General features: G+C 63.3%; 2 protein-coding genes across 4 annotated transcripts; both read left to right on the forward strand.

Annotated features, from left to right (window-relative positions):
• Window positions 1-1,497: 1,497 nt before the first annotated feature.
• On the forward strand, window positions 1,498-16,568 carry FURIN (furin, paired basic amino acid cleaving enzyme). Of its 3 annotated transcripts, none has more exons than XM_071441031.1 (16): window positions 1,498-1,518; window positions 4,408-4,776; window positions 8,484-8,582; window positions 9,188-9,283; window positions 9,842-9,970; window positions 10,209-10,285; window positions 10,642-10,730; window positions 10,929-11,101; window positions 11,956-12,168; window positions 12,259-12,359; window positions 12,475-12,578; window positions 12,775-12,892; window positions 13,789-13,968; window positions 14,055-14,179; window positions 14,595-14,711; window positions 14,787-16,568. In XM_071441031.1, exons 2-16 carry the CDS (start codon window positions 4,597-4,599, stop codon window positions 15,353-15,355), a joined length of 2,370 nt encoding a protein of 789 aa, XP_071297132.1. In that variant the 5' UTR covers window positions 1,498-1,518; window positions 4,408-4,596; the 3' UTR covers window positions 15,356-16,568. The 3 variants fall into 3 exon arrangements, with proteins under 3 accessions (XP_071297132.1, XP_071297131.1, XP_071297133.1); XM_071441030.1 differs by lacking the exon at window positions 1,498-1,518 and adding an exon at window positions 2,255-2,504; XM_071441032.1 differs by lacking the exons at window positions 1,498-1,518; window positions 8,484-8,582 and adding an exon at window positions 2,255-2,504.
• Window positions 15,276-24,102, forward strand: FES (FES proto-oncogene, tyrosine kinase). The gene is made up of 20 exons (XM_071441029.1): window positions 15,276-15,408; window positions 18,232-18,321; window positions 19,043-19,288; window positions 19,386-19,559; window positions 19,627-19,723; window positions 20,070-20,253; window positions 20,404-20,541; window positions 20,652-20,771; window positions 20,848-20,970; window positions 21,038-21,224; window positions 21,306-21,383; window positions 21,598-21,807; window positions 21,902-22,024; window positions 22,227-22,280; window positions 22,401-22,519; window positions 22,720-22,814; window positions 22,908-23,031; window positions 23,141-23,298; window positions 23,484-23,606; window positions 23,748-24,102. Exons 1-20 carry the CDS (start codon window positions 15,355-15,357, stop codon window positions 23,888-23,890), a joined length of 2,640 nt encoding a protein of 879 aa, XP_071297130.1. The 5' UTR covers window positions 15,276-15,354; the 3' UTR covers window positions 23,891-24,102.
• The last annotated feature ends 399 nt before the right edge of the window (window positions 24,103-24,501 follow it).

Raw genomic sequence — 24,501 nt, forward strand, 5'->3', positions numbered from 1 at the left:
GAGATGTTGTGTCTGGGAGTCAGAGATAAATAGAGCTGCTGGAGCCAGCTGGACCTTGTGGAGCACAAATCCTGCTTGTGCCGCGGCAGTCTCAGCTCCTTGGGCACCAAAGGGCCTGCTGGTACTATCCAGTGGGGAGGGGAGGGGATGCACTGGAGAGACTCCAGGGAAAGACTGGAGAGAGACTCTAGACTGCAGCCTTAGCTTTGGGAGAGTGTGAGGATGTGTGCAGGGAGAAGGCTGGACAACACAACAGAGGGACTGTGGGCTCACCTCTGCTGGCATGGGGGCAGAGCAGGCTGCTCTGTGCTTGGGTAAACCTTCTGGTGTTTGTTTGGTGCATCCAGAAGTTTCTGCCTGCTGTTGCTGCCTGTTACTTGGTTTTCTCTGCTAGTTTCTCTGTGTGGGCTCTCTGCCCTTTTCCTGCTGTTGCCCATTCATTAGCTGCTTTCACCTGCAATACTGCAGGTCCCCCAGGCCATGGTCCCCAAGTCTGAGAGGAGGGTTTGTGATCCTGGCAGATGTGTGGCAGTCGCTGTTTCACCTCCTGGCTGCATCGTGGCTGGGGGCAGAGAAGGGAGCCCGGCAGCCCTGTGAGGTGAGTGGGGCACAGCGGCTGCTCAGGTCCATGCTGGGGGCCCTCTCTGCTCCTTCTGCAGCTGGGCCCGGGGCTGCTGGGGCAGCGGGTCTCCTCCCCGTCCTGGCATTGTGCCACCTGCAGCCAGGTGCTTCCCGAGCCAGGCGTTTTCTTTGGCAGGGCTGTGGGGTCAGCGCGGGTCCCAGGCCAGTGGTTTGCGTAAGAGCGTGGTGCTTCCTGCCTGCCTGCCCCGCAGCACCACGATAAGCACGTGCTGACAAGGGCCCTTTGTAAGCTCCTCTCAGCCCCGCGTGTCACAGGGCTGCACAGCAGCTCCTCACCTGCCTAGGCACGGCTGCCAGCGCCCAAAGGAGGCATCCAGAGATAAGGTTCACGGGTGGGGCAGGCAGCCCGCGTCCCATCCTCCCTCCCACCACCGCTCCGGACTCCAGCTCCGGACCTGCCCCTGTCCATGCATCCCCCATATAACCCCATGGGGCACAGCTGGCTCCCTGTGTCCCCAAGGGCAGGCCTGGGCTTGCCAGCTACAGGAAAGACTCCTGAGCATGCTGCAGTGACACTGGGGTGAGTGCTGCCTGTCTGGTGGGTGCCTTCTCCCCCTGGTGGGACCGTGGCCCTGAAGGTGGGCCTGGGGCACCACAGCCCCTGGGGCTGGCTGCCAGGGTTGGCCCAGCCTGAATGCCTGCGGCCAGGGTACTGCCCTGCAGAACTAACCCAGTTTAGCACAGCAACCTGCCCTGTGCTAGATTTTCTGGGCTGTTCTCAGCATCTCGGTTACCAAGGTGACTGTTTCCTGTGTGATTGCTAATGCTTCACGATCTCGATCATGGTATCTGAGTGACTTCCTTTTCTCTGTAAAGAGCACTAGGACCTGCTCGTGCCCCGGGCTGCCAGACTCATCGCAGGTGTGGAGGATTCAGGTCAGTTTGGGTTCAGGTCACTTTGGGTTCTGCTGCATTTGTGTTGCTAACGACATGGTCCCGTGCTCACCGTGGGTTGTTCTTTACAAATGACTGAAGCTGTGTTTCACTTCTCACCTTTTCTCCTTGGTGGAAGTCTCTCTCTTGAAACAGGGCTGATAGATTTTCCTTGTGTTATTCCTTACCAGACAGTTTCTCTGTCAGGCTGCTGCACACAGACCTGGGGTTGCAGCCCCACGATATGGACCTCATGGGAAGCACGATTCCCGCAGCCTGGTTGGGGAATTCTCTACTCCGGGGTCTGCCAGGGCTGGAACAGCCTAATCTGGCGGGGCTTCTGTCCTGCCAGCCCCGTGTCACAGCATAACGCACCACTTGCTGCACCAGGTGGGAGACTGGGCATCTTCTGCGTGCTCTTCACTGCAGGCACCCTTACACCCCCGGTCACTGCCGCGGGCCCGTGGCGGGGGCTCACGGCTCTCACGGCACAGATCCGGGTTTCCTGCCTGGGCTGGCATAGGGTACCCCCCGGGTGGCAAGGACAGCCCCATGCTCGGCTGCAAGAGGCCACGCAGAGGCCCGGGCTGTGCCCGGTACTGGCGACGGGGAGCGGCCCCGAAACTGGCGGGCGGCGCGGAGGGGTTGTCGGGGGTCCGTGGCGGACCCGGCGATGCAGCACGGGACGGAGGGGCGGGCGGCGGTGACGGCATCCGGCGGCGCCCGGCAGAGCGGCGGCCGGGCCGGGCCGGGCCGTGCCGAGCCGAGGGAGCCGCGCGGGGCCGGTGGCTCGGCCGTCGGGGCGGGGCCGGGCGGCGCTGACAGCTGCGCGGCGTAAACAAGCGGCCCCGCCGGCCGCCCCGGCCGCCCCTGCCTGGGCCGGGCCCGGCTCCGGGGCGGGCGCTCCGGGCGCCCCGCGGCGTGACGCGGCGCCGCCGACAGACGGGCCCGGCTGCCGACGGGACGGAGCGGAGCGGGCAGGCCGTGCGGTAAGGACGCGGGACCGGCATCGGCCTGGGGTGGCTCGGCCGGCCGGCGACCGCGGTTTGACAGCTGGGGCGGCCCTGCCGGACGGGACCCGGGCGGCGGAGGGGCCGGGGCCGGGGCCGGGGCGAGCGGCGGGGCCGCAGCCGCTGGGCAGCCCCAGGCTTAGGGCGCTGCCGGCGGGGATGTGCGGGCCCGGCGGTCCCCGGGAGCGAGCGGGGAGCCGGGAGGTCGCGCTCGGAGCTGTGGCGGGGGCAGCCGGAGCCGCCTCTGCGGGAGACCGAGGGGCAGCCAGGCCGCGTCCCGCCCCGGCCCCAGCCCGGCCGCCTCCGTCCGGAGCTCCGCCGCTGGAGCCGCCCCATGCGTGCAGGCCCGGGCCCGGCGCTCAGCCCGGGGCCGCTGGGCTGCTCCTGTGCGGAGCTGGGTCCTTGGGCAGCGAGCGCCGGCCGGGCCGCGGTGCGGAGCCGGGAGCGCGGCTCCGGGCTGGGTGCGGCGGCCGGGCCGTCCCGGCACGCGGTGCTTCGCTGGCGACGGGTCCGGCGGGAAGGCGCCGCGGGATCCGGGCTGTGCCCCGGCGGCCAGACTGTCCCCACGTGCAGCGGTCACCGCCGAGGGGGACCAGCTGGGACCAGCGAGGGGAAATAGCCCGGCCTGGGGGCCAGGTATTGGCACGTACACTGGTGGACCGCGGCAGATAGTTTTCCATTGTGCCGTACTGTGCTGAGGGCCTTGACAGTCTGGCACCCGGGGCTCCCGTACAGCCTCCGGCGGGTGCTCGCGGCTCTGGGCGCTTGGTTGGGGCGGTCCGGCCCGGGGCTGGCCGAGGTGTGGTCGCTGATGGGGAAACGCGCTGTGCCAGGGTCGCTGCACTGTCTGTGCCGTAGCCTCTGGCGGGGTCTCCGGCGCTGCTCGGAGCTCTCTCCTGTGGCAGTGCCACAGGCTACCAGCTCTCTGTGGCTACTTCTGGACGGAGGGGGATGTGGCTCCTGTGGGCACTGCCGGCTCTCACTTTTCCAGCTGTTCCTGAAGCTTGACCAAATATTCCAGGGTCCCTCTGGAGCTCCGGGTGTGGAGCTCACCCTGGCACCATCATGTCATGGGCTCCCTTACACTGAGTGGGTCATTCCCCCTGCTCTTTCCCTACAAGTTCTTACGTTTGCTGTTTCACAAAGTGTGAGCTGTTCCTGGGCATCCCTGGGCTCATGCTGGAGGTGACGGTGTGCCTCTTTTCCTGGTCCTAGTTCCACCGGGTTGCGGGGATGAGTCACACCGGTGTCACCATGTTGTGCTCCAGAGGAAGGGCAGAGCTGGGCTGCTGCTGGTGACAGGCAGCACAGCGCTTGCTATGGCTGCCAGGCACTGCCTGGTCAATGGCTGTGGAAATGAGAGCCTGCAGGTTTGCTAGAAGTCAGGAGCTCCCCTTGACTTTTCTCCTTCCAATCTCATTTTGCTGAGATTCCTCACACAGCACTTGAGGACATCTCCCTTGGGCTCCCCTTGGGACTGGAGAGGCAGGCCTCCCGTTTCAGTTGCTCCCACCTCTGTACCCAGATAGTCCCATCCCAGCTGGAGCAGGGGTAGTGGTAGTGGCAGCAGGAAGCACAGCAGTCTCTCTTGCCTTGCCTCTCCCCTCCTTTGGTGCCCTCCTCTCCTCCTGGTTGATTCTCTGTGTTTATAAGCAAACATTGGGTAATAGGCAAGGTAAACAGCACCTCCACGCAGGAGCAGACGTAGGCACACGGCCAAGCCAGGCGGCTCCCTGGCTGTCGGTGTGCCGTGGGGGGCAGCAGGCGCTGTGTGCCAGGCCCCCTTGCCCAGGGGCTGACCCACATCTCAGCGAGGTGCAGCCTGCCCTCCCGAGGTCTGAGGAACGATGCCCTGGGCATGACCTCTGTCCTGTCTCTGCAGATCGTGCTTCTGTCCTGGATGGTTTGTTCCTGTGCTTCTGTGGGCTTGGCCCCATGTGGCCTTGGGCTGAGCTGGGACCAGTAGGTCAGAGAGGCTGGTGTGCCTCAGAGTGCTGACGCTGGGAGGCTGCTGGACCCTCCTGCTCCTGGGACCCTCCTGCTCCCCAGCTCGAGGAACCCCGATACTCTGATGGATCTGAGGCCCTGCTCGCTGCTGTTGCTCTGGACTCTGGTGGTTGCCCTCACTCTCCTGGACCAGGAAGTGCTGGCCCAGCATATTTACACCAACACCTGGGCTGTGCTCGTCCCTGCAGGACTCCAGGAGGCTGACAGGCTGGCCAGGAAGCATGGATTCCTCAACCTAGGCCCGGTAAGTCTCCTGCTTCCCTCTACTCACTGAACTAGTGTTCTCTGACGTGGTCTGGGCAGGCGCTGAGCTTAGTCCCAGAGCTGGCTTGGGGCCTGCTCTTTCTGACAGCGGGGCCACTGTGTTTGAGCCTGTTTGCTGTGGCCTTCCAGCATCTGCTGCCTTGACTCGATGCTGGCAATTACCTGTATGGAGCCAGGGTCTCCCCCTGTCACTGGGACCGCTGGTGGCATGGTGTGGCACGCTGCCTGCTGGATGGGGAAGGAGGAAAAGCCCATCCTAGTGTGAGGAGCTGGACTGGAAGTGCTGTGTGATGATGGATGGGGAAGGCTTCCAGATTCCACTGCTGCTCCCCACAGCAAGCTGCCCAGTGCGGCATGGCCTGGGTTCAGCGGGACAGCAGCAGCGCCTCTGAGCTGTCCCCAGAGGGGTCTGGCAGCAGCTGTGTATTCTTACTCCTGAACTGTCCTTGACAGAAGGTGTGTCAGCAGGTCCCCCCAGCTCTCAGCTTTCCCTGCTGTCAGGCAGTGACCAGGCAGCGTGCGTGGCTGTGCTGGGAGTGAGCTGTTTCTCTGGGAAGGAAGTGCAGGGTGAAATCCCAGAGGAAATTGCACAACTGTGGCTGTGGTGTCAGGACCTCGCTGTGCGCAGCTGCTGGGAGCAGTGGGAGGGTGGCTGCTGCAGGAGCCAGCAGGACCTTGTCCTGCCCCCCAGAAGGAGCCCTGCATGGGCACTGGGTACTCTGGGCCCTCTGGAACTTGCGTCATAGGAGTGAACTGTGGGGGTTGTGGCTAGACCCCAGTGAGGGCGTCTGTGCTGGGTGGGCCATGGCATTGCCTTAGGCAGCTGCTGTCAGTGTGGAAGTGGCTCAGAACAGGTCTCAGGGGAAAGAACTTGTCAGGCCAAGGCAGCTGCCATGCATAGGGGACTGGGAGAGTGGCATGTCCCACCAGCTTCGATGTCTGATGAGACCCCTTGGAGTGGGGATGGGGGTGAAGTACCATCAGCCTGCTTCTGGCAGTGCTCCCCATCATGCTGTGGTGCCTGGTCCCAGGCCTGGCTGCTAGGGCCAAGGGACACTGCTTCTGTGGCTTCATCTCCACAGTGCAGGGCCTTGTACTTCAGTTGAGAGCCCAGGCCTGTCATGAGTTCCATCCCTGTGAGCCACGAAGGCTCTGTGCCAGCTCTGCCCTTGTCTTCTCCCGGCACCGTGGTTCTGCGCCTGGAGGCTGGCACCTCTTCCTGGCTCCCCATCCCCTCACAGCAGTGAGCCTGCCCTTGCAAGCAGAGCCCCACATGCTGCAGCAGCCCAGGCTGTAGCAGGAGCTTCTGGTCTGGGCATGTTTTCTCCTGTTCTGGAGCCTGTCCCACTGTCTGCGTTGCGGGACCAGGTTTGCTGGCCAGGGCTTTGCAGACGGGTCGTGGCAGTCCAGTGGGAAGAGTGTGGCTGGAAAGAGCCTGGGGCTTTCCCTTGCAGGTTTCTGGACTGCTGCTCCTGGGGGTGTGTGCCACTGGGACAGGATATGCAGCCAGGCTGGGAGTGGGGGGACTGGGTGCATCTGGCAGTGTCCCAGTAAGAGAGCCCCAGTGTCCTTCTCTGAGAGGATCCTGGCCTCAGCCTGGGCTCTGGACACTGTCCCCAAAGCTGTGCTGTCCTGGCATACCTGTGGCTATGCTGCTGCCTATGGAATAGGAGCCAGTGGCACCTTGGGCCAAGGGCCCATGACTGGCTCTAGTGGCCTTGGGAAGGGCTTGAGGAGGGCACAGGGGACAGTGGGGGGTCGTGGGTCAGAGGTGGGGGCTGCATGTGGCAGCAAGGTGGGTTTGTAAGGGTTTGCACTGCTGGGATTGTGCAGAGAAGGGGGCACAGGCATTGCCCCCCACTGCTGGGATTGGGGTCACTGGGGAAGGACACTGATGGTGCCATCCCTGGGCTGTGCTGACAGGACAGTGCCATCCTGGGAGGGGGTGGTCCTGTCTCCCACACCACTGGGCTGCAGGTCCAGCATGTTGCTCCACTCCAGGGGCTGTGGTCAGGCATACAGGCAGCCTCCTAGCCTGGGGCTGGCCGGGGTAGGTGTGAGCTGTGGCCAGGGGTCAGGCAGCAGCACTGAACTGGCACCAGGGACACGTGGTGCTGGGGGGTGGCTTTGTCCTTGCTGAGGACAGGGACAGTGAAGATTAGGGTGGAAGTGTGTGGGCTGGCCAGCTCCTGGCTGCCACCACAGTGTAAGTGCAGACCTAATCCAGGTGGATGACCAGTCAGAGCTGCAATCTGTGTGCAGGAACAATCTGGGCTCTGTCCATACCCCTGGAGGGAGTGAGGGATGCTGAGGGAGAGCAACCAGCCTGCATTCCCCCACCAGCCCTGTGCAGAGGCTTTGTACCTTGACACCTCCTCAGGGGCTCTGAACTGACAGGCATCCTGGGGAACACAGTGTGCCAGAGGAACGGCTCCAGGGTTTGGGATGAAATGTGTACCTGGGAGAGCTGACTGCTGCCCTGGGCCTGAGGGTGCTCACCTGGGTGCACCTTGCTTGGCCCAGTCTGTTCAAATTGGCAGAACATCTGCAGAGCTCTAATAAGCTGGGGAGGTTTGTTAGCCCCAAACAGACTGTTTTGGGGCAACCTGAGATGGCAGAGGGTGAGATGTCTTCATATTCCTACAGCCCTGGCAGCCCAGCCCCTCCAGCTCTGGCACAGCCTGGGCAGCTGGATCCTGCCTGTGGCTGCTGCCTGGGCTTTGTGGCTCACAGGGAGCTGCTCTGTGCGTGCTTGTTCCCTTCTCCCCAGTTAGGGCAGGCTGCTGGGCTGGGAGGCCCTGGGCAGCCAGGGTGGGGCCACTGTGTCTGTCAGCCCCAGGATGTGCGAGAGGGGACACGGAAATGACAGCACTGGAGACGGTTTGGGGTTTAAAAATAACCATCTGGGTGGCAGAATGGCCTCCTGGCCCCACCAGCTGTCCTGGATTCCCGTCCTGCCCCAGAAGGGCTGTGCTGGAGTCCCACCCTGGGCTGTCCCCACATGGGAGTGGAGCTGGGGTGAGGACAGCACGGCTGCTTGGCAGTGGGAGTTGGGCCCCGCTGGGGTTGGATGCCTGCATGCCCCCTGCTCTGCCCCACTGAAACTGGCTGTGCCTCAGGTAGAGGCTGGCACTGGGTGGGTGTTCCAGTGGGGCACCTGGGGAGAAGGCAGCAGCCTGTCCAGAGGTGCAGAGGCTGCTGCAGACCCTGCCCTGGCTGGGGCCACCTGGAGTGTGGGGCCTGGAGCCACTGGGACCTTCTTCCAGGAGGAGCTGGGTGGCACTGGGGGAGAAGCCGTGGGTTTGTCTCCTGAGTCTGGCGTCTCTCACAGGCTGACTCTGAGAGGCCTGTCCCTCTCTGCCACTGCTTGCCTGGGCCTTCCTGCTAGGGCAGCAGTTTTTTTGGACAATGTTAGACTTGCTGCCATGTAGGGACCTGCAGGAGGGTGAGGTGCACAGCAGTTGCGTTTCTGGTACTCCAGGGTCTTCCCAGCTGCCTTGTCCCCAGCTGCCACAGCTTCCCACAGGTGGTCCTGCCCAGAGGACAGGACATAATACCAACCACTCTGGAGTGGGGGCCCAGCCCGTGCATGGCAGCCCTGGACCTCAGATAGCACACACAGGGTGTAGAGGATCGGGGAGACCAGGCTATCAGAGCTGTCCCATGAGCAGCATTTCTCTGTTGCAGATCTTTGGTGACTATTACCACTTTCGGCACCGTGGCGTGGCCAAGCGTTCCCTGTCGCCCCACCAGCCCTGGCACAGCCGCCTGGCCAGGGAGCCCCAGGTACGAGCCAGCAGGGCCTGACTTTGATCCCAGCACTTCACAAAGGCACGTGAGGCAGTGCTGGGCACAGGACAGGGCTGAGCTGCCTTAACCACTCCTTGGCAGAGGGGGGTGGGAGCCTGCCCCATGTCTGGCAAGGGCAGGGGGTTGGTGGAGCCAGTGTCAGTGGCCTGTGGGTTGTTGCAAGGCCAGGGCCCAGGAGAGCCTCTGTCCCCAGGAGAGCTCTGTGTACTTGTACGCAGGACAAGGTGTGCAGGGCAATAAACAGATCCCAGAGCAGTGGTGTGTGGGGGCTGCTGTTCTCTACCCTCTGGCTTCAGCCCAGGCCCTGGAAGGCGTGTGGTGTGGCGTGGCAGCTCTTGGCAGCCTGTTTCTCAGCAGAGCTTGGCACTCTGACCGTCCCGCTCCACTGGAGCACAGCCTTTGCAGGGCACAGCCAGGAGGGGGGCCTGGAGGGGCAGACTGGGGCTGGCAGTAGCTCTGACAGCTCCAGTACTCTGCCAGGCCAGAGCTGACTCAGCTTCCTGGGAAGAGCCCCTCCAGGCAGGCTGAGGGCTGGGGTCATGAGGGGTCGGCAGGGGATCCCACACCTTCTCTGCCCTCAGGTGCAGTGGCTGGAGCAGCAGGTGGCAAAGCGCAGGACCAAGCGGGACGTGTTCATGGAGCCCACGGACCCTAAGTTCCCGCAGCAGTGGTACCTGGTGAGTGTCGGGTGAGAAGGGGGCCTGTGCTCATGATTGTGGCTGCGAGCTTGGGGACACAGGTGTGGCAACCTAGGAACTGCTGTCAGGCAGCAGCTGCTGCCAGACTGGCAGGAAGGAGGAGGAGGAGAAGGGAGAAAGCCTGAGGCAGCCGCCAGTGCTGTGTTATGGGAACACCCCAGGGAGGAGGCTCTGCTCACAGAGCTGTGGCTCCTGCCTGGAATGCTGGGAGGGCGGGCAGGGGACCCAGGGCTGGACTAGGAGGTACAGCCTATTGCCTAGCCCAGGAATGGGTCTCTGCCTCTGCCTGCTTCCTGGAGCTTGGGCACAAGCCTGATCTCTGCAAAGGGTGCCTTGTCTGTGAGACTCAAGCATAGGCTGGGGCTCAATCTTGCTTTCAGAGCAGCCCTTCTCAGCTAGTTGTGCCCAGCCTTGTGTCCGGGTCCCTGGGGTTCCTTGTCACAACCTACAGAAGAGCAGGGTGAGAAACTGTGATGGTTTTGGGCCCATCACAGTGGCTATGGGTGCATCTCCTAGTGCCAAGGCTTCTCTTGGCAGTACAACACAAACCAGCGGGACCTGAACGTGCGTCAGGCCTGGGAACAGGGGTACACAGGCAAGGGCATCGTGGTGTCCATCCTGGATGACGGCATTGAGAAGAACCACCCTGACCTGGAGGCCAACTATGTGAGTTTGGGTGATGGTGCGGGGTGGAGTGCCATGGGCGCTGGTCTGGGCAGCTGTGTCCATGCAGGGCAACCCCAGAGCTATGAGGTACAGGGCTGGTGCCCACCATGGTGGGACATGGAGATGGGATTGGAGCCTGCCCACCCTGCTCAGCAGCTCAGCCTCATGCCATGGAGTAAGGGCAGTGGGGCTTGGTGGCTGAGGTAGACAGTCTCCAAGTGTCCAATTTGTCTTCCAGGACCCAGGGGCAAGTTTTGATGTCAATGACCAGGACCCGGACCCGCAGCCCCGCTATACGCAAATGAATGACAACAGGTGAGGCAGGAGGGAGGGGTGAAGATACAGAGCATAAAAGTGTGGCAGGGACTTGGTGCAGTGCCACCCCACATGGGCCACTGGGAGCTGTGAGGCTGGTGGCATACTTCTGCCCCATGGGGAACCCTTCACCTCCCTTTTTGGCGTGAGCAGCATCCTTTTTCTGCTCAGAGCCAGTGTGAGCTGTTCAGTGCCCTGGCTCTGGAGCAGGAGGGCAGATGGAGGAGCCTTCACTGGCTACCTGGTCCGAGGGGACAGGCTGCAGCCCGGGTGGGGGTTGCTGCAGCTGCAGCCTGTACTGACCCCTGTGCTCCTCACACCCTATTTGAGCATGCTTTGTCCTACTTTGGTTGCAGACATGGCACGCGCTGTGCTGGGGAAGTGGCTGCTGTGGCAAACAATGGCATCTGTGGAGTTGGCGTGGCATACAACGCCAGGATCGGAGGTGGGTGCTGCCCTGCGCCAGCTCCTGGGGGTGCTGATTGGCTGCAGCAGCAGCTGAGCTGGCGGCCCTGGCCCTGCTGGCTGCAGCAGCTGTGACAGCCCGTGGCACAGGGGGCAGCAGGGCTTGGGGGTTCTCACTGGTGGCACCGTGGCCGCTCTGCCCCAGCCGGTTGCTGGTGACATTTGCTCTCTGGCCTAGGAGTGCGCATGCTGGATGGGGAGGTGACCGATGCTGTGGAGGCCCATTCCCTGGGTCTCAACCCCAACCACATCCACATCTACAGTGCCAGCTGGGGCCCTGAGGACGACGGCAAGACTGTGGATGGCCCGGCCCGGCTGGCAGAGGAGGCTTTCTTCCGTGGGGTCAGCCAGGTGAGAAGGAGGGTTTGCTGGGGGAGCACTGGCCTTACTCCTGCCCTCCTCCTGGGTCTCCCTTCCCTCTGCCTGTCCTGGGTGTTACCCTGGCCCTCCCAGGATGAGCCATCTTCCAGCCCATCTCTAGGATCAAGCTCTGTTAGTTTTTCTTGTTCTTCCTGTGTGATGGCTCTGAGTCAGGACTCCTCCCGTGTGGTGTTATCTCTGTGAGGGCTCCTGTGTGGGATGCTCTCTCCCTGCTCTCCCAAGCCCTCTCCTGGTTCTTTTCTGGTTTTGTGCCAGGTGCTCACCCTTGCTTCCTCCACCCGTCATCCTCCACTGTCCCTTTGTGCTGTCAGTGTTGCCCAGCTGGAGAGCTGTCATGTTCTGCCCAGGATTCCTTACAGACAGATGCATGTGGTGCCATAACGACTCTGTCACGTCCTCTGCGAGGGTAGCTGCCACATTTGGGTGCCAAGACATGGCCAGGACTGTGTTGTGGGCTCCCACAGCTCTGCCAGGCACTGCAATCCCACACAGACAGAGTCAGGCCAGGTGACTTCTGAGCAGAAAAAGACTTGGGCTCCTGGAAGCCTCACATTGTCTGGGCCTCCTGCTGCCTGGTGTGTCACACTGGGACAGCCCTGGAGTCTCTGCCGAGGTGCTGGGCACCCTCCATAGGCACAGTGGTGGTGAGGGCACCCAGGTTGGTGGGCTGTGACTGGGGTGTCATGCTGTCCCCCCATGTCCCAGCTGCATTTGCTCTGTCTGTTCGATTCAGGCTGGCACCACCCACTTGTCCCCAGCTCCAGCCTGGGGTTTCCTGTGTGTGGCACTGTTGGTGCTTGCCCTCACCCTGCCTCTGTTGCCAGGGCCGAGGCGGGCTGGGCTCCATCTTCGTCTGGGCATCTGGGAATGGGGGCCGCGAGCATGACAGCTGCAACTGTGATGGATACACCAACAGCATCTACACGCTGTCCATCAGCAGCACCACCCAGTACGGCAACGTGCCCTGGTACAGCGAGGCCTGCTCCTCCACCCTCGCCACCACCTACAGCAGTGGCAACCAGAATGAGAAGCAGATTGTGAGTGGGGGCTGCTGCTGTCCGCAGGCCAGGGGCTCAGGGGGTGGGATGTGCCTGCAGCGTTTCCTGCCCTGGCCCTCCTCCTCGCAGGTGACGACTGACCTCAGACAGAAGTGCACTGAGCTGCACACGGGGACATCAGCCTCAGCACCCCTGGCTGCCGGCATCATCGCCCTCGCCCTGGAAGCCAAGTAAGGGATGGATGGGGGTGGCTGTGCCAGCCCCATGCAGCAGTGGCACCTGGACGTGGGCCTGCCTGGGGCCAGCAGGAGCTAGCACTGACCCGAGCTCTGTGTCTCCCTGTAGCAAGAACCTGACGTGGCGGGACATGCAGCACCTGGTGGTGCAGACCTCGAAGCCAGCTCACCTGAATGCCAATGACTGGGTCACCAACGGCGTTGGCCGCAAAGGTACCGGGGTGCTGGGATGGGAGCCGTGTCTCCCTGTCCCACATGTACCACTGGCCTTGGGGTGCTGAGGCACAGTGCCCTGGCAGCCCTGTGGGATGAAGGAGGCAGGAGGGCCCAGTGAGCATGCAGCATGGCCAGGCAAACATCCCTCCCTGGGTACCCCCAGGAGCGGTGCTGACCCCCTCTTTGTCCACAGTCAGCCACTCGTATGGCTACGGCCTGCTGGATGCTGGGGCCATGGTGAGCCTGGCCAAGAACTGGACCACGGTGGGACCTCAGAGGAAGTGTGTCATTGACATCCTTGCAGAACCCAGGTATGGGCTGGTGAGCCCAGGAGAGGATCACTCAGTGTCTGTTCTGCACAGGAGCTTGAGAGCCTCTGGGCCCAGAGCAGGGAGTGGGGAGAATCTCGGGGACTGAACTGATGCTGAGACCCTCGGAGCATCCTGCTGCAAGAGCCTGGGGAGAGCTGGGAAAGGCACCTCCAGCCATCCTGCTCTGGTGTCACTGATGAGCCTCCCTGCTGTGGGGCTGGGCCAGTCAGTGTGGGCAGACTGGGGCGCTGCGGTTGGGGTGCAGCCAGCACGAGTCATCCTGGACAGAGGGGCTTTTCAGGGGGCAGACAGAAGCTCCTTTGACTCCTGCTTGGCTGCTGCTGCCACAGTGCAGCATGTGCAGTCTTGTCTGTGGACAGGGCACTCCCTCAGGGCTCCTGGGTGGGGAGATCATGTTGCTGTGCATGAAGGGAGCTGGGGCTGGGCCCTGACCCCCCTGGGGAGCCAGCCCTGTGTGGATACAGCAGGCACATCCTGTGCTGGCATCGTGGGGGGAGCGGCCACAGGCCAGCAGCAGGATGGGGACGGCTCTGCCCATCCCATCCCTGGCTGGGCCATGCAGGGTGTAGCTGGCCTGCGGTGTGTGTGAATAAAGGGCCTATTCAGGGCTCCTGTGCAGCAGCGCCTGGGGAGGCAGCACTGGGCAGCGCAGTTCCCGCCCCTCGTGGCCAGGAGCTGGGGCACCCCTTCTGCCTGCACCCGTCTGGGAATGGTACAGTGGTGGTGCCACTCTGACCCGCTGTGGATTTGATTCCCGCTCTAGCTGTCCTGGTGCCCAGTCCCCAGGACAGCTGCAGAGCCCCACAGCAAGGAGTGGAGACTGTGGTCTGTCCCCCTGGTCTGGGACCGGCCTCACACTTGCCTGTCCTTGGCAGGGACATTGGGAAGCGTCTCGAGGTACGGCGGAAGGTGGATGCCTGCCTGGGGAAAGCCAACTACATCAGCCGGCTGGAGCACGCGCAGGCCAGGCTGACGCTGTCCTACAACCGCCGGGGGGACCTGGCCATCCACCTGGTCAGCCCCATGGGCACCCGCTCCACCCTGCTGGCTGCCAGGTACGTGCTGGGCTCTGGCGTGCCCCAGGCTGGCCCCTGCTGAGTCTGGGATGTGTTGACAGCCACATCTTGCCTTTGTTGCTCAGGCCCCATGACTTCTCAGCCGATGGCTTCAATGACTGGGCCTTCATGACAACACACTCGTGGGATGAGGATCCCTCCGGGGAGTGGGTGCTGGAGATTGAGAACACCAGTGATGCCAAGAACTATGGTAGGGGTGTGCTTCCCTGTCCACTGCCTCTGTCCAAGTCTGGGATGTGAGCTGTGTAGTCACCCAGTTTCCCCCCCTGCCCCTGCTCCTGAGCTGAGGGGCCAGTAACATCTTGGATGTTTTGGGTGATGTGGCTGGGGAGAGGCTGGACTTGGGCATGTGGGATGGTGCTGCAGCCCCTCTGGGGCAGTCCAGGCAGAAGGAGACCCCATGCCAGCCCCCCTGACCCCCTGTCCCTTGGGAGTCCTGTGCAGGGACATGGCCCCACAAGAGACACTCTCCCAGGTGGTGGGCACAACCCTGCTGTGCCCTGGCAGCCAGGATGGGGGACCAGCGTGAGCCCCCTCCCTGTGCCTGTCGTGGGCACAAGTGGTCTTGTGGGCACCTCTGTGGTCCTCACCATGCGTTGTTGCAGGCACGCTTACCAAGTTCACGCTCGTGCTGTATGGAACGGCCACCGAGTCCCCCAGCCTCTCCAACCAGCTGGAGAGCAGTGGCTGCAAGACCCTGACCCCCAGCCAGACCTGTGTGGGTGAGTGTGGGGACAGCAGGGGGGGAAATGCGGGTGCAGGAGCCCCCAGCCCAGCTGACCCTGCCTGTCCCACAGTCTGCGAGGAGGGGTACTACCTGCACCAGAAGAGCTGCCTGAAGCGCTGCCCTCCTGGCTTCGCACCCGGCATCCAGAGCACGCACTACAACCTGGAGAACAGCGTGGAGCCCATTGCACCCCACCTCTGCCTGCCCTGCCACCCCTCCTGTGCCACCTGTGCGGGACCTGGCCCCAACCAGTGCCTCACCTGTCCTGCGCACTCACACTTCAGCAGCCTGGACTTCTCCTGCTCCCACCAGACACAGAGCAGCCGTGCGTCCCCTGCCCTGGCAGACGGCGAAGGACCAGCTGAGGCCCCCCCTCCGGTCAACTTGCCTGTCCTCATTGCCAGCCTCAGCTGCATCCTCATTGTCATCATCTTTGTCACTATCTTCTTGGTGCTGCAAGCACGCTCGGGCTTCAGCCTGCGGGGTGTGAAGGTGTATGCCCTGGACAGCGGGATCATCTCTTACAAGGGGCTCCCCTCCGACATCTGGCAGGAGGAGGGTCCCTCTGAGTCAGACGGTGAGGATTATGAGGCCCACAGCGAGAGGACTGCCTTCATCAGAGACCAAAGTGCCCTTTGATGAGCCCTCCTGCCCCTCCCTCCTCACTGCCCAGCACCGCAGGCCTGGGGCAGGTGAGGCTGAGGGGCCCTGGACTCTGCCCCTGTCCCCTTCCTGCACTGCAGCAGCCTGGGGCTCCCACCCACTGGCACCATCCCTCAGCCCTAGTCTGGGTGGCCAGGCATGGTCTTGCAGGCACCATCCCCAGCACAGCACCGTCCCAGTCTTGCACCATCTCTCCTGGCCCTGCGTCCATCCTGTGCCCCGTGCCGGGGCCTTTGGTGGCAGTGGGGCCCGACGCTTCCTGGCCCTGCACTGGCAGCAGTGTCTCCCATGCTGGGTATATGGCTGCTGCTTGGGATCTTGTGAGCTCTCCAGGATGGGCAGCGTGTGAAATCCCTGGGTTGCCGTGGCTCAAGGTGGTCTGGCTGTGGCAGGGCTGAGCCCAGCCTGTGTCACAGCATCCCCCTGCCCCTCCTACCCTCAGCCCGTGCGGAGCTGCATCCCAGGCTCAGTTCATTGTGTCCCAGCTCCCTGCCGCCTCCCCTGGGCCTGTCTGCTTCCACCCGTGCCCTTCGACAGCAATAATGGCCAGGCCTCAGCTGCTGCTGTCCACTGCCTGCCCATCCCACCGCCGCTGCCTGCAGCGGGCAGGAGCCCTGGCACCGGGGAGCATCAGGCTGGGCACCGCCTGACCCTGTGCCCATGGCACAGTCCACAGCCTGGGCAGGGACCCCTCGCACAGTCCCTGCTTTGGGGGCTACCTTGGGCCCCTTGTGTTCCGTCCCTGGGGAGGGCTGTAGGTGCTGCTGGCTGGGACTGTCAGGTAGCGCCAGTGCCAGCACTGCCCCAGCTCTGCCTGCGTCCTGCCTGTGCTGGGCAGTGCCCAGCATTCCTGCAGCCCTAGCCCCCCAACGTGCCTTGCCCCCACTTGGTGACAATCTGTTCTGCTCCCCGCTGGAGCCCTTCCCCTTGCTGCCCCTTCCCCGTGGGCTGGGGGCCAGTGCCACGCGCCCCTTTGCCGTCCGCCGCCGCACACCGGGGCCAGCCGTGGATGGAGCCGCTGGCCAGGGGCCACAGGACTATTTTTCTATAACAACTTTTTGGTGCACAGTAATTTTTTCTTGTAATTTAATCAGCCAGGAGCTGCCTCCTGAGCCTGTTTTTAATTTAATGGATGTGGATATAACGCTAGAGAGACTGAGTTATTAAATGTTCAGAACTATGCAAACCAGCTGCGCTGCCTGTGCTCTGTGTGCCGTGGGTGCCCAGCTGGGCCAGTGGCCTGGCCGTGGAGACTGTGGGCCTCAGGGGCACCCAGATCTGCTCTGCAGGTGCTCTGCAGGTGGGCTGGAGCCCTGCCCAGACCTTCCCCCAGGGTCAGGCACTGCCCTTCCCTGGCTGTGGGCAGGAGATGTGGTGGGGACAGCAGGGAATGTCCCTCACCTGAGCGAGGGGAAACAGCTGCTTATGGGGACATGCATCGAGGGCAGTTAATTCAGAAACAGGCTACATGGGGGTGTGTGTGCGCGTGTAAAAAGCCTGGGGACTTAGCGCCCCTTTCCCACAGCACGAGACTCAGTCCCTTCACCACAGCCTGGGCCCTGGCTGCAGCCCCTGTGTCTAGCACCACCCTGGTGCAAGAGTGGCCTGGCTGGACCTGAGACCCACTCGTGCTGTGGCCAAGCTGCCGACACAGCCCACCCCAGCCTCACCGAGCCCCACAAAAGAGCCTCTTGTGGCTGCGCTCCATCACAGAGGCAGCTCCTCTCTGCGGAGTCGCTCGGCCTCGGCCTCGCTGTGCCTGGGCCGCAGCGGCTTCCTGTGGTCAGGAGCGAGGTCCCCGTGGCAGGCACAGACTGCAGCGCGCTCCCCCGGCTCTTCCTCTTCTCCCGAGGCGGGGCTGGGGCCGGGCAGCAGTCTGCCTTCCAGAGAGAGCCATTGCCCTTGCGGTCAGACCAGAACCGCCCGGCCCTGAGCAGCCGCCCAGGAGCAGCCTGGCCAGGCGGGGAGGGAGCCACGCTGCCGGGGGGTGGTGGTGGGAGAAGCGGTACGGTGTCAGCCCTTCCTTGGGGCTGCTCCAGGATGTGGCCACCCCACATTGCTCCGCTATAGGAAGGCGAGTCAGCAAAGCTCCCGGCTGACACGCTTTTTCCCTGACTTCCTCTACAAGTGGAATCGGCCCGGCAGTGTCCTGCAGGTGACATTGAAACTCCTCTGCCTCCCTGGCAGTCAAGGGGAGCGCTCAGGCCCAAACAGCCAGGCGGTGGCTAGGCTGAGCTGAGTGGAGCTGGCCTGGGCCGTGCCACTGGGCAGTGGCAGTGGCGGTGGCAGCTGCCAGGGCTGGGCAGTGCTGCCGTGGCAGCAGGGAAGCCCTTTGAAGGGAAGGTGCCCAGTGTAGTCCTGGCTCTGTGGATGCAGGCTGGCAGCAAGGGCTGGGGCATGGCACTCTGCGTGTCCATCAGTGGGTGCTCTGTCCTGCAGCCCTTCCCTGTCACAAGGGCCAGGCTTGGGGATGGTGACAGGGTGCCCACAGTTCGGTGGGGCTTCACAGAGTCCTCAGGACCCCCCAGGTCCTGCAGTCTCTTGGAGACACAGGGACATGGAGTGGGACTGGGAGTCAGGCAGAACCAGGCACAGCTGAGGGGCTTTGCTGGGTGGGACTGGTGCTAAATGAAGGCTCAACAGGAGCAGTGGAGCCCTTGGTTACAGGGCTGGACCTGGTGGTGTCAGGCCCTGGTGGGAGACAGCTGGGAGGTGTGGTGGGGCTGGGAACTGCTTAGCTGCAGCAGAACTGTGTGCTGGCTGCTGGCGTGGGGACTGGCAGGGAGGGCAGGAAGCACAGGAAATCTCGCAATGGCTGTATGGTCAGCACTGGGTTTCCTGTTCCTCCCCAGGAGCCGGAGCTGCACCAGGTCCAGACCACATCAGCCCCGGCCCCAGAAGGACGCCAGCAGCAGCCTCACAACGAAGACCCAACAACAAATGTAGGTTGGAAGGAGGGTGCCCTGGTGAGGTACTAGCAGAGACAGGGGGACTCCTTTGTGGGGCTGGGGGGGTAGGTCTTGGTGAGGTCAAGGGCTGTGCCAGGAGACATCCTGCGCTGCGCAGGGAGGTGCCCCAGCACTCTCCTGCTCCTGCTGCACTCTTGTTTCAGGGCAGGGCACCCAGGGACTGCCACTGGGATCAGTTTGACTCCCAATGGCCTTACTGGAGTCCTGCATGCTGGCACATATCCAGGTTCCGCACCTTTCTCTGGGGCTCAGCACCCTCCTCAGCTTCTGCTGGCTTCCCACCAGTGTCCCGGTCCCAGGGAGCTCCCACACTGTGGGCATAGGGGTGGGAAAGGGCAGGACAGGACTGGAACTGCCGGAGAAGAGGGGCTGGTGCTGCCAGGGGTGGGGGCTACAGCCGTGCTGCCCTTGGGGAGCAGCCCTGTGCATGGCAGAGGTGACACTGCTGTCTATGGCTCCACACTTCCTCCTTCCCAGCACCATCCCCACAGGCCCCAGCTCCCACAGAGCTTGGAGCACTCATTCTGCTGCTTTGAATAGGCTTTGCAGGGCTGTTTGCAGTGGGTGGGGAGGGCCATCTCTGCTGCACAGACCGGATGATGGGCTAGGAGGGTGTGAAATGCAAAGGGCCTGACTACTGGTGCAGGCAGTGCAGGGTGGCAGCTGCGGCTCAGGCTGTCCTGGTGCCCCACAGACCCCCTGGCTGGACGGCGGTGCCATGGGCTTTGGGCCGGAGCTGTGGTGCCCGCAGGGGCACAGCGCACTGCTGCGGCTGCAGGATGGGGAGCTGCGCCTCCTGGAGCTGATGAAGAAGTGGATGTCACAGCGGGCCAAGAGTGACCGCGAGTATGCAGGGATGCTGCACCACATGTTCTCCCAGCTGGAAAAGCAGGAGAGCACTTGGCAGCTCCATGGCAACCATGGTGGTCACATTGAGAAGGTAGGGATACCTCAGAGTAGGACTGCGCCCTGCAGAGCCTGAGAGGTGCTGCTGGAGGATGCCATCTCCACGCCATCCCTGACTCCCTTTCCTGCAGTCCTGGTGGGTGCTGGTGAGCCGGACAGAGACGCTGAGCCAGATCCTGCGGCGGCACGCGGAGGAGCTGGCAGCGGGGCCGCTGGCCAAGCTGAGCCTGCTCATCCGCGACAAGCAGCAGCTGCGCAGAGCCTTCAGCGAGCAGTGGCAGCAGCTCAGCCAGGACTACAGCCGGGTATGTTGGAGCCAGCAGGGGAACAGGAGAATGTGCTGGACCCACTCCTGACCGTGTCCCTCTCCAGACGACGCAGCAGGAGATGGAGAAGCTGAAGGCACAGTACCGCAGCCTGGCCCGTGACAGCGCCCAGGCCAAGCGCAAGTACCAGGAGGCCAGCAAAGGTGCCAACCTGGCCCCTGTCCCCTGCGTGACCTCCCAGCTTCCCTTTTGGGTCAGGGATGGCTGGAGCACCCTGCACTTCGTGAAAACTACAGCCCAGCCTGGAGCGGGTGGGGGTTCATAGAGGAGAGCCCAGCCTAGCCCCCAGGAAGCCAGGCAGAAGCCTGGGGGCCTTGGGACACCACCCTGTGGGTCAGGGGCATCTCTGTGTCACAGTGTGACCACCCCAGGCTCGGTCCCTCTGCATGCCCTGAGAGGGTCTCCCAGTCCTCACCCTCTGACCCCTGCCCCGGTGCTGGGGCAGGTGATGTCCTGGTGGTTGGGGTTTTCCACAGCCTCTCTCCACAGACAAGGAGCGGGACAAGGCGAAGGAGAAGTATGTGCGCAGCCTCTGGAAGCTCCATGCCCTGCACAATCAGTATGTACTGGCTGTGCAGGCGGCAGCATTGCACCACCAGCACCACTACCAGCGGGTGCTGCCCAGCCTGCATCAGTCCCTCTACGGTCTGCAGCAGGAGATGGTCCTCGTCCTGTAAGAGCCCTGCCTGCCCCGCTGCCCATCCCGTGCCCCACTGCCCACCCCGTGCAGCACTGCCCATCCTGTGCCCTGCTGCCACCCTGCACCCCACTTCCGACCCCTGGGCATGCCCATGGCCCCCCAGAACCAGCAGTGCTCCCACAGAAAGGAGATCCTCAGCGAGTACTGCAGCATCAGCAGCCTGGTACAGGAGGACCTTTTGGCTGTGCACCAGGAGATTGCCAGTGCCATCCAGGCCATCGACCCTGCCACTGAGTACAGCAGCTTCATCCAGAGCCACCAGTATGGCTCCACGCAGCCACAGCCTCTCTGCTGGGTATGGCCCTGCTGCCTCTGGCTGGCAGTGGCCAGCACGGGGCAAGTGGAGGCACAGCTGTCCTGGGTGCCCACAGGTACGAATCTGAGATGCCACCAGCTGTGTCCTTTGATGAGAGCCTGCTGGAGGACACAGAAAACCTGGTGCCGGGGGAGCTGCAGCTGAATGAGCTGACCCTTGAAAGTGTCCAGCACTGGTGAGTGGGGCTAGCCATGGGCAGGGGCAGGTGAGGGGCAGGGGCCAAGCCCACTGTCGGCACACGTCTCTTGCAGCCTGACATCGGTTGAGGAGGAGTTGGTGGCCGCCACAGAGGCCGTGAGTATCAAGGAACAGCAGATGCAGGAGCTGAAGGCAGAGATCCACGATGAGGAGCAGGGCCGGAGCCCCGGGGAGCGGTGAGGTGCAGCAGAGGGGGGTGAGGGGCCCGGGCAGCGGGTGCTGACCATCCCCTCCCCTCCCCAGGGTGCACTTGTTGGGCAGGCGGCAGGGGCTGCATGAGGCACGGCAGCAGCTCGAGGGCTGCCTGTGTGCCCAGGCCAAGCTGCAGCTGCAGCGGGACCTGCTGGCCAGCAAGCTGGCAGAGCTGGGCGTCAGGGAGCCCCTGCCTGCCCTGCCTCTGCCAGAGGATCGGCAGTCTGTCTCCTCCACGGTGAGTCAGCCTCGCCTCCTGCGCTCCGGGAGCTGCAGGGATGGGGTGCACAGCTGGTGCACAGCCCACGCCTCCTTCCAGGAGCAGGAGCGGAGCGGGGCCAGCGCGCTGGAGACCCTCAAGAACCACATCACGGGGATCTTCAGCCCAAAGTACTCGGTGAGTCCCTGGGTGCCTCCCGCCACCCTGCTCTCTGCCCAGCTGCCTTGATGAGCCTGTCCTCTCTCTCTTCTGGCCACACAGGCCCCCTTGCTTCGGCACCTCCAGATTTTGCTCCCACCTGCCCTGGGCACAGCTTCCAGACACTCCTGCTGCCCCACCTCTGGCACAACTCAGGAGTGTGCATGGCTGGGCTCACCTTGTCTCCTTCCAGCTGCCACCCCCCGTGCCCCTAATCCCAGACGTGCAGAAGCCGCTGTGCCAGCAGGTCTGGTACCACGGGGCCATCCCACGTTCGGAGGTGCAGGAGCTGCTGACCTGCACTGGGGACTTCCTGGTGCGGGAGAGCCAGGGCAAGCAGGAGTATGTGCTCAGCGTGCTGTGGGATGGGCAGCCCCGGCACTTCATCATCCAGGCTGTCGGTGTGAGTGACCACGAGCAGGGGGATGGCTGGGGTGGCCTTGCATGGCCAGGCAAGGTTCCTGTCCATCACAACCTCTTGGGCTCCCTCCCTGCAGAACATGTTTCGGCTGGAGGGTGACAGCTTCCCCACCATTCCGCTGCTGATCCAGCACCTCCTGCAGAGCCAGCAGCCCATCACCCGCAAGAGCGGCATTGTCCTGGCCAGGGCTGTGCCCAAGGTGAGACAGGGAGTGGGGAGGAGGATGGGGCCCCCTGGGCAGGGGCAGCTCTGCCTGGCCCTTTCTCCTGTTGATGGCTGGGCTGAGCACCACAGGCATGCTTCTCCAGCTAGACAGGGGAACCTGGACCTCGGCTCTGCCTGAGAGGGGCCTGCAGGGGTCTGCGGGCCAGGGGCAGCTCACGGGTGTCTGTTTGCTGCAGGACAAATGGGTGCTTAACCACGAGGACGTGCTGCTGGGGGAGCGCATTGGTCGGGTGAGATGGGGTGCTGTGGGGTCTGCAGGAGGGCAGGGCTGTCCTCACAGGTCTGCCGGAGGACGGGGGTTGCCTTGGGCTGCACGGTGAGCTGAGCCTGGTGCACCTGTGTCTCGGAAGGGTAACTTTGGGGAAGTGTTCAGCGGACGCCTGCGTGCTGACAACTCCCCCGTTGCTGTGAAATCCTGCCGGGAAACCCTTCCGCCTGAGCTCAAGGCCAAGTTCCTGCAGGAAGCCAGGTCTGTGTGGCTGTTGGGCTTCTCCTGTCACATCTGTCCACTCTTGGAGCTGTTGGACACTGCTGGGACTGCAGCACCCTCGTGCTGAAGGCCGTGTCCCTGGGCTGGCAGGGCAGAGTGCCCTGGGGATGGCAGCGGGTGGCTTGTGCCCAGAGCAGCCAGGCCCCCCTACACTCACAGTGCCCATCCTGTCCCCACAGGATTCTCAAGCAGTACAGGCACCCCAACATCGTGCGGCTCATCGGCGTCTGCACGCAGAAACAGCCCATTTACATCGTCATGGAGCTGGTGCAGGGTGAGCGCCCCGTCCCCGCGCTCCCCACGCACCCACGCCTGGGTGAGCTGCCAGCGCTGCCTGGCACCCACCGCCTCTGCAATCTGGGCACAGGGGGGGACTTCCTGACCTTCCTGCGCAGTGAGGGTCCCCACCTCCGCGTGAAGGAGCTGGTCAAGATGACAGAGAATGCTGCCGCCGGCATGGAGTACCTGGAGAGCAAGCACTGCATCCACAGGTGGGCCCTGGCAGGACGGGGAGCCCTGGGATCCTCACCACCCCATCCTGTGCCAGGTGGAGCCCCAGGGACAGCTGGGCACATGGCTGATTGCCTGGGGCTGTCTCAGGGACCTGGCTGCTCGCAACTGCCTAGTGACGGAGAGGAATACCCTGAAGATCAGTGATTTTGGGATGTCACGGGAGGAGGAGGATGGCATCTATGCCTCCACAGGGGGGATGAAGCAAATCCCTGTCAAGTGGACGGCCCCTGAAGCGCTCAATTATGGTACAGGATGGAGCCAGGCATGGCCTGGCACCCCGCAGCTGGCACTATCCCACTCCCACACACCTGGTCCTGGGGAGGGAGGCAGAGACCCCGAGCACCTCAGCCCTCAGGACCATGGGCATAGCTGGGCAGCGGTGACATGCGTGTCCCCTGACAACAGCATTTGTCCTGCCCCATGTCCCCAGGCCGATACAGCTCAGAGAGTGATGTCTGGAGCTTTGGCATCCTGCTGTGGGAAGCCTTCAGCCTGGGTGCTGTCCCCTATGCCAACCTCAGCAACCAGCAGACGCGGGAGGCAGTGGAGCATGGTAGGGGACACGGCTGGGAGCCACCATGAGCTGTGGGTCCAGCACTGTGGGGCTGTGCCTGTGGGATGGGCCAGACACATCCCACAGCGGGATTTGAGGTGTGAGGGGCCAGTGATCCACGTCCCCATCCCTGTTGCCCAGGTTTGCGGCTGGACCCTCCGGAGCAGTGCCCTGAGGAGGTGTACCAGCTGATGCAGCGCTGCTGGGAGTATGACCCCCACAAGCGGCCCAACTTCTGCACCATCCACCAGGACCTCATTGCCATCCGCAAGAGGCAGCGGTGACAGGGAGCACCAGGGGCCCTGGATCCATCCCATAGCACTGCTGGGGACACAGCAGAGCCCTGTCTGGGCAGCGGGTACTGCGGGGTGGCTGTGTGGTGCTTGATCCCCAGGGCAGGGGCTCCTGCATTCCTCAGGGTGGGACATGGCACCCACAGCTCCTGCCCGGCTTCATCTTGTACAATAAACACACAAGCTCTGCAGCTGTGCATCTAGGAGCTGTGAGGGGACACAGACTTGTACTGCACTGGGACATGGCACTGGGACGAGACACTGTAATGATGCACCAGGACGGGTCACTGTGACAGGGCACGCGGTGCATCAGCATGGGGTACCAAAAAGAAGTTACCAGAATGGGGTGCACTTAGACAGGAATGGCATGGGGAGTACTGAGACAGGGCACTGGGACAGAGGGCTGGAACGGGACCCTGGGACAGGGCACCGGGACAGGGATCAAAGACAGGGTACCGGGGTGGGACACCAGGATGGGGCACACCGGGATGGGGCACACCGGGACAGGGTACCGGGAGGGCACCGGCATCTGGACTCGGCTGCGGGGTTGGGGGTGGCTGCTCGCGCTCAGGGGCTGTGCGGTACCGGCCGGTTCGGCGCCG

The sequence above is a fragment of the Agelaius tricolor genome, unplaced genomic scaffold (genome assembly GCF_023055355.1).
Source record: "Agelaius tricolor isolate 1412-34295 unplaced genomic scaffold, bAgeTri1.0.p SCAF_16, whole genome shotgun sequence".
Classification (NCBI taxonomy): Eukaryota; Metazoa; Chordata; class Aves; order Passeriformes; family Icteridae; genus Agelaius; species Agelaius tricolor.

What these genes read in the sequence shown, in the direction of transcription:
- FURIN (XM_071441031.1), top strand. Translation starts at nt 4,597, where the DNA reads ATGGATCTGAGGCCCTGCTCGCTGCTGTTGCTCTGGACTCTGGTGGTT. An exon ending in ACGCAAATGAATGACAACAG is followed by an intron (nt 10,286 to 10,641) that starts GTGAGGCAGGAG and finishes CTTTGGTTGCAG; the next exon opens with ACATGGCACGCGCTGTGCTG. An exon ending in CAGTGATGCCAAGAACTATG is followed by an intron (nt 14,180 to 14,594) that starts GTAGGGGTGTGC and finishes GCGTTGTTGCAG; the next exon opens with GCACGCTTACCAAGTTCACG.
- FES (XM_071441029.1), top strand. Translation starts at nt 15,355, where the DNA reads ATGAGCCCTCCTGCCCCTCCCTCCTCACTGCCCAGCACCGCAGGCCTG. An exon ending in TCTTCAGCCCAAAGTACTCG is followed by an intron (nt 21,384 to 21,597) that starts GTGAGTCCCTGG and finishes GTCTCCTTCCAG; the next exon opens with CTGCCACCCCCCGTGCCCCT. An exon ending in CGTCATGGAGCTGGTGCAGG is followed by an intron (nt 22,815 to 22,907) that starts GTGAGCGCCCCG and finishes ATCTGGGCACAG; the next exon opens with GGGGGGACTTCCTGACCTTC.